The following is a 7,804-nucleotide window of genomic DNA, read 5'->3' on the forward strand; positions in this document are numbered from 1 at the left end:
AGGAGACAGGTATCACAGCCTGGTGCCTTCCCAGAGGAGTTGCAGGTGGGGCTGAGCTTACAGGGGGAGGCAGGAAATGACAGGATAATGAGGCTGGGGCAGTAGGAGCCATGGGAGGCTTTTGAGCCAGGTCAGCACAGGATCAGATCTGAGGCCCGTGGGTGGGAGGGGAGATTTGAGTCGTCTTCTGTGTTCTGTGTATGCTCAGAATTCACAGTCAGATTCACTTGGCATGTTTGAGAGATGATCTACTGTGGGGAGAAAGTGAGGCTGAAAGGGCCTGTGGGGCCAGGTCAGTAAGAGCTGCTGATGCCTGGCCAACATGCTGGGCTATCCCACTCCATAGACCTCTCATCTGTTGTTTGAGAATCCACATATCTCTGGAAGCTGAAAGTTCTCTAGGTAGCACAAACGTGGCTACATTGTCTTGAACTAATGTGAGGCTATTTATTGACTTTATTTATCCCCTTAAGTGTGTCATGGTATCTACCACTGAAATACTAATGGTTTGATTACTGGGTATTCCCCTAGACTGCACTGGAGGTGTCATGTAACAACATGTGCTCCCCACTTGCTTCTCAGAAATCTGAAAAATTCAAACTTCTGACACCTATCTAGCTCCAAGGGCCTCTCGTTTGAGCAGGGGAGAGCCACAGAGGGTTGTGGGGATAAGGGCAGCGTCTATTGGGAGGGATAGAATATCAAGGGGAGTCTGAAGGTGGAGATCCCAGAGCAGTCTGGGGTCTCACGGGTGGAAAGAAGGGATGGATTGGTGATATAGTCACGGGAGAAGGAACTAGATTTTTTTGTTGTTGTTGGTTGAGACAGTTTCACTCTGTGCCCTGGGTAAAGTACCATGGTGTACTAGCTCATAGCAATCCCTTGCCTCAGATTCCCAAGGTGACTACAGGTGCCTGCCACCCTGCATGGCTAGTTTTTCTATTTTTAGTAGAAACAGGGCCTCGCTTTTGCTCAGGCTGGTCTCAAACTCCTGACCTCAGGCAATCCACCTACCTCAGCTTCCCAGAGTGTTGGGATTACAGGCGTGAGCTAGATTTGGTTTATTATCTCTGTGCCCAACTAGATTTGGTTTATTATCTCTGCCTGAGAGATCTCAAGGAGCCCATAGAAGAAAAGGGAACAAGACAAACAACTTTTGGATTTGCAACTTCATTGTTTTTTTGTTTGTTTGTTTGTTTTGAGACAGAGTCCCTGTTGCCCAGGGTAGAGTGCTGTGGCATCATCTTAGCTCACAATAACTTCAAACAATCCCCCCGCCTTAGCCTCCCAAGTAGCTGGGACTACAGGCATGCACCGCCACACCTGGGCAATTTTTAAATTTTTTCTTTTTTTAGAGATGGGGTCTCACTATGTTACATAGGCTAGTCTCAAACTCCTGAACTCAGGTGATCCTCCTGCCTCAGCCTCCCAAAATATTAGGATTACAGGTGTGAACCACTGTGCCCAGCCTGTTTTTTTTCTTTAATTAATTTTTTTTTAATGCTCAAAGATCAGAACCCTTGACTCGTAATCATTTGCTACACTTTAAATCCTTTGAATTTCCCACGAGCTACCATTTCACAATGAGTGTGACTTACCTTAAATGTTTCACCAGCTTTGAAATAACCAAACCACATGGAAGAGGGTCTTATTGCATTTGTCTCAGGAAAGTAAAACCAACACATTCATCTGCTCCTTGCCCTGTGGTTTGGAGCAAATATCTCTCTGTGCCTTAGCTTCCTCACCTGTAAAATGGGACTTAAAATAGTATCTACCTCAGGATTCATTGACTCATGTTTGTTGAGTACTTATAACAGTGCCTAGCTCGTAGGATGTCCCATGTGTTAGCTGCTACTGATGTGACTAGAGCTAGGAAAATTTCCCCAGAGTGTCAGTGGCTTAAAGAATCATGAATATAATGTGAGAGTCTTTAAAATGTATTTGCTTTTGAGAATTTTCCCTTAACTAGTAGGCATTCTCCTAATGAGAAACTGCCTTTGATTCTCAAAGGAGAGAGTTGTTTCTGATTTTTTCTTTCCTTTCTGAAATGGGACATTTCTTCCCCAAGAGGGAGGGAAGAGAGGGTGTGCTTAGGTTTCCATGTGGGTGGCTAGACTGGATGGGCTTCATCGGGGCCTTCCTGAACTGGGAGGTGGACAGGCTGGAGGAGAGACCATGAGTCCCATCCCATACTACCCTGAGTGAGTAGTAAACGCCTGTGGCTGTTGCTTCCTGAACACTCTTCCCCAGCTCCTCAGGGGACGTGGTACCCTGTTTATCTGAGGCCTGATTCCTCCCGTAGGTACCTCATGGCAGGGCTGGGCTCAAGCAGCGAGGATGAGGGGGGCTCTCACAGCAGCAGCAGCAGCGGGGATGAAGCCCCCAAGTTTCCCCGAAAGGTCTGATGCCTCCATCTGGGTAGGGGAGGGAATGGGGGATGATGGGTCTGCTGTGGTATCCCAAATTCTTTACTCCTGCCTCTTGCAGTCATCCCCTCACTCACCCACTGACTATTCTCCTCACCAACTGACTCTTCCTCCTCAGCGCCCCCAGGCCAAAACCAAGACTCCTCAGACAGCTAGACCCAGCTCACCCCAGAAACCTCTAAGCCCCAAAGAGACCAAGGCAGCCTCACCCAGGCCCCAGGAAGAGACTGACACTGAGGCGGAGCAGTCAGGTCAGAATCTGAGGGAGGGGCGGTGCCTGTGGCTCAGTGGGTAGAGTGCTGGGCCTGAACCCAGCCCCGGCCAAAATGCAACAACAACAAAATAGCCGGGCACTGTGGCAGGCGCCTGTAGTCCCAGCTACACAGGAGGCTGAGGCAAGAGAATCACCTAAGCCCAGGAGTTGGAGGTTGCTGTGAGCTGTGATGCCGCAGCACTCTACTGAGGGTGATAAAGTGAGACTGTCTGTACAAAAAAAAAAAAAAAGAATCTGAGGGAGGAGATCTGGGGGCCTGGACCCCTGGGTCTGAGGGAGGAGGGGCTAGGGACCTGGACTCCCATGGCTAAAGGGGGAAGGGGCTCAAAGCCTGGACCTCTGGGTCTGATGGAGGTTGTGACTGGATCCAGACAAGTGGAGCAGAAGAAAGTGATGGCTGGGTTCTGGATACCTGGATCTGGAGGACATCTGAGGTTGGCAGTTAGGATGCTGGCTCTATGCACAGGTGCCATACTGGGAGGTAGGGCTGTGCCCTGTCTTGACTGAGCTTCTCCTTGCAGAAGGACAGAACAGTGGAGCAGAAGATTCCGAGGACACTGAGGATGAGCTGAGGAGGTAGGGTTGGACTGAGGTTAGGGTGATGCAGCCTTGGGCGCAGGGGGAGTTGCTCATCCCTCCCGGCTCCCCCAGGGTAGCCAAGCAGAGGGAACAGAGGCAGCTCCCTGGCCAAGCGGAGAATGGTGAGGACCCGTATGCAGGCTCCACCGATGAGAACACAGATAATGAAGATCCCCCGGGATCTCCTGACCTACCAGTTCCCGAGCTCCCAGGTTGGAAATCCATCCCTGCTGAACTGGGATTTTGCCCTCATTTGTGACTTGCCCTAGGGTGTCATTGCAGTCCCTGTGACTTGTCTCCCTCTTATTTACCCACGCACTCCCTGCCTTGGCCACTTCCATGTTCTTGGCTTGTTCCTCTTCTCTTCAGCATCTTCTCTTTTCTTCCCTTTTTGTCTCTTCTTTTTTTTTTTTTTTTTTTTTTTTTGTAGAGACAGAGTCTCACTGTACCGCCCTCGGTAGAGTGCCGTGGCGTCACACGGCTCACAGCAACCTCTAACTCTTGGGCTTACGCGATTCTCTTGCCTCAGCCTCCCGAGTAGCTGGGACTACAGGTGCCCGCCACAACACCCGGCTATTTTTTGGTTGCAGTTCAGCCGGGGCTGGGTTTGAACCCGCCACCCTCGGCATATGGGGCTGGCACCCTACTCACTGAGCCACAGGCACTGCCCATCTCTTCTTTTTTTTAATTTATTTTATTTTTATTTATTTTGATTTTTTTTAGAGACAGAGTCTCACTTTGTCGCCCTTGGTAGAATTCTGTGGTGTCATAGCTCAGAGCAACCTCCAACTCCTGGGCTTAGGCGATTCTCTTGCCTCAGCCTCCCAAGTGGCTGGGACTACAGGTACCCGCCACAACGCCCAGCTATTTTTTGTTGCAGTTTGGCCGGGGCCGGGTTTAAACCTGCCACCCTCAGTATATGGGGCCGGCGCCCTATTTCCTGAGCCACAGGCGCCACCCCTTTTTGTCTCTTCTTAATTTCTTGCTCTGACCATGCCTCTACAGCCACGTGTGAACCCCCCCCTTTGGTGTTGCACTACAGCTGTGAGGCACCCTCAGGCCAATGCTTCACCCCCTGGGGTCAGTTTTTCTGGTCTAAGGTGAGGCCAGTGCTCCAGAGGACATGGGCAGTGTTCTCGGTCAAGATCTTGGTGGTGGGCTCACCAATATTCACTTTAACATTGGTCATCACCGTGGACACAGGTGCTGTCTGCTCATGTTGTGTGTGGGTTTGCATTTCCAATCTAAAAGAATAAGAAAGAAAGGAAATGGGAAAACTATGCAAGGGTGGTGGGATGGGGGACATGGGAATGGAGTTTCTTCAAGAATGAAGGGAGCAGAAGAAAGGCAGTCAGGATCTGCTTGGAGGCGAGGTTCAGGGCCGCTGGAAGAGCTTTTTCCACCCTGTTCTTCTTCTTTTTTTTTTTTAGAGAAAGTCTTACTTTGTCACCCTCAGTAGAGTGCTGTGGCATCACAGCTCACAGCAACCTCCAGCTCTTGGGCTTAGGTGATTCTCTTGCCTCTGCCTCCCAAGTAGCTGGGAGTGTAGGTGCCTGCCACAATGCCTGGCTATTTTTTGGTTGCAGTTTGGCTGGGGCTGGGTTTGAACCCGCCACCCTTGGTATATGGGGCCGGTGCCCTACTCACTGAGCCACAGGCACACACCACCACCACCCCCCCATTCTTGAATGATGGACAGGAAAGTACTTTGCTCCTCCAAAGCCAGAAATGGCATCAGCAGATTGATGACCTGGAAAGTCACATTAAAATGGAAAGAACAAAGAGGCACCTTGAAGGTCAGAGCAATAAAAGCACTTTTTGTAAAGGAACGAGAGCAATAGGTGAAGAAGTAGGTGGCAGATGCTGAAGTTTCCAGTCTTGACCAGGCTTATCAAGTGGTTCCAGCCCATCTGTCAGAAGCAGGTCACAATAATAATTGTGTCTTCTATTGTTAATGCAGACAAACAAATAGACCTTCTGGTGTGGGAGCTGCTGCTTGCCATCAGTTCCCCACCCACATGTACATAGCCCTCTCCTGGCTGGTGCCTTGGAACTCCAGGGGCCTCATGCTGGCCTTCTGCACCTTCTCTCCCGCAGACTTCTTCCAGGGCAAGCACTTCTTCCTATATGGGGAATTCCCTGGGGATGAACGGCGGAAGCTCATCCGATATGTCACAGCCTTCAATGGGTCAGTCTCCAGGGAGTGGGGTGGGGAATGGGTGATGGGCCCAGGGAAGGGCTTAGGGTGGGAGGGGTGGGGGTTATGGGTAAGAAGGCCATTGGAAGGGTGGGAAAGGGACATATCCAGCAGGTGGGCACAGATTGTCAAGCCCAAATGTCTGCCTCCACCCACTGTGCGGGGCAGCCCTGGTCGTATTGCTTCTTGGTTTCCTCTTCTCAAAGGTGAAGATCCCCACCCCACTTTTTTTTTTTTTTTTTTTTTTGAGACAGAGTCTCACAATGTCACCCTCAGTAGAGTGTGGTGGCATCACAGTTCACAGCAACCTCAAACTCTTGGGCTTAAGTGATTCTCTTGCCTCAGCCTCCCAAGTAGCTGGGACGACAGGCGCCAGCACAATGCCTGGCTCTTTTTGTTTGCAGTTGTCATTGTTTAGCAGGCCCGGGTTGGGCCAGAACCCACCACTTTTGGTGTATGTGGCTGGTGCCTTACTCAATGAGCTATAGGCATTGAACCGCCACCCCACTTCTGAAAGGCCTTTACCAGGATTAGCCACTATGGGAGCCACTGTCATTGTGGCAAAAGCCACATGAGAGAGTGGAGGCTCACAGGCAGCCTAGGGGAGGAATAAGTGGGGATAGAGAGAAGACAGCCACTGAGAATGGTTGGGGAGAAAGAAGTCAAGACAGGGGATGCCGATTCCCTGATGTGCCCTCTGCCTCTTTTCTTTTCACTAGGGAGCTTGAGGACTATATGAGCGACCGGGTCCAGTTTGTGATCACAGCACAGGAGTGGGATCCCAGCTTTGAGGAGGTTAGTCCCAGAGGGGCAGAAAAAGGGAGACTCCTACTCAATTTGAGTCCCCTCTGCCCCTTCTTCTCACACATTCCTACATGGACTCCTACCCCACCCTGCAGGCCCTGACGGAAAACCCCTCCCTGGCATTCGTCCGTCCCCGATGGATCTACAGTTGCAACGAGAAGCAGAAGTTACTTCCCCACCAGCTCTATGGGGTGGTGCCCCAGGCTTGAAGTATGTGCTTGTGAGCATGTGCACACACATGCACACACTCAGAGATGAGTTTAATAAAGATGACTTAGTGTGCAGCAGCTGCCTCTTCTACTCAGGAGTCTTCCCAAAGTCTTAAGAGGCTTCCAGCTTTCTGTCTTACATTGAGCTTTTGCTTCCTCTGTATGAGTGGCAGGTCTATGAGCTGTCTTAAGGTTCCTGTCCTGAGATCTGGAGAATAATGACGGGTCATCTTTCAGAGATCTGGCAGGGAAGGACCTCTTTGTCTCTTCTCTCTGGCCTCTCATCTTTGTGCTGGCAAGAATGGGAGTTTGCAAGGAAATTGGGGATCTGACCAGCAGCCCTGCCCTTCAACTTTTTCTGACCTGCTGAGCCTTTCCTGCGTCTCTGATGTGCCTCTGTGTGTTGTAGGATAGAAGCCTGGATGCTCGGGAGGTGTGCCACTTTCTTGAAGTCTCAGTGCCCCCTGGCTAGGGATATTAGCTTTTCTCTAGGGTTTTCAGAAGTAGCTATATATATCCTCACCAGCATGGTTTTACATCACTCAGTTTAAGAGGTGGACTGGGATGCAGGGGTGTTTTAATCAAGCCTCCACCACTTTTAATAAGGGAACTAAGTTAGAGAAGCAGGGCAGAGAATGGGACAGTGCCCACAGCATGGGCCAGGAAGTGAGAACTAGTCTGAGGCAGTCAGAAGAGCATCGCTGCCTTTGGAAGGGGGCTTTAGGTGAAAGGTGGGGACATTCCTTGCAGTCTTGCTATGCAGAATGGTAGACAGAGGACACAGGGGGTTAAATTTAAATCCATTAAAATGAAATTAAATGGAAATTTCACTTTCTCAGTTGCACTGGCCACACATTTCAAGTGCTCAATGGCTACTGCATTGGACAGCACAAAGAACGTTTCTATCACCGTAGAAAGTTCTTTTGGACAGGGCTGGCCTGAAGGGCCAAGGAGCAGGGCTGGCCCAAGGAGCTTGGACTTTATCCCAGGGGTGGGAAGGTATGGAAGGGGTTTGAACAGAGCAAAGCCCAGGGTCAAAGGCAGGTTTGAGATCTGAGCTTTGCGTAATCTTTTCTTGGACATTTTAAACCCTTTCCCAACTTTCACCTCATCAAACAACTGAGGGCTGTCAATGTCACTCCTGTCCTTCCTGGTCCTTTGGTTTTTTATCTTCTAAGGTGAGGGTGGCATTAACCTCTGCATTCACTCCTTCCTTCATCCAGTCACACTCAGGCTGGTAACTCACCGGATTGGTTCCCTATTGGTGCTGCAACAGATTACCACAAAATCAGTGGCTTAAAACAGACATTTATTA

The 7,804-nt window shown here is 50.2% G+C and overlaps 1 protein-coding gene across 4 annotated transcripts in view; it reads left to right on the forward strand.

Annotated features, from left to right (window-relative positions):
* XRCC1 (X-ray repair cross complementing 1) overlaps nt 1-6,559 on the forward strand; it is a 29,617-nt gene extending 23,058 nt beyond the window's left edge. For all 4 annotated transcript variants that reach the window (XM_053607118.1, XM_053607119.1, XM_053607117.1 and 1 more), the window contains 7 exons: nt 2,303-2,399; nt 2,545-2,677; nt 3,222-3,276; nt 3,352-3,491; nt 5,377-5,467; nt 6,196-6,271; nt 6,376-6,559. In XM_053607118.1, the coding sequence (XP_053463093.1) occupies nt 2,303-2,399; nt 2,545-2,677; nt 3,222-3,276; nt 3,352-3,491; nt 5,377-5,467; nt 6,196-6,271; nt 6,376-6,489 (706 nt within the window). In that variant the 3' untranslated portion in view covers nt 6,490-6,559. The remainder of the gene's footprint in view (nt 1-2,302; nt 2,400-2,544; nt 2,678-3,221; nt 3,277-3,351; nt 3,492-5,376; nt 5,468-6,195; nt 6,272-6,375) is intronic.
* Nucleotides 6,560-7,804: the final 1,245 nt, after the last annotated feature.

This window comes from Nycticebus coucang, chromosome 10 (assembly GCF_027406575.1).
Source record: "Nycticebus coucang isolate mNycCou1 chromosome 10, mNycCou1.pri, whole genome shotgun sequence".
NCBI classification, from domain to species: Eukaryota; Metazoa; Chordata; class Mammalia; order Primates; family Lorisidae; genus Nycticebus; species Nycticebus coucang.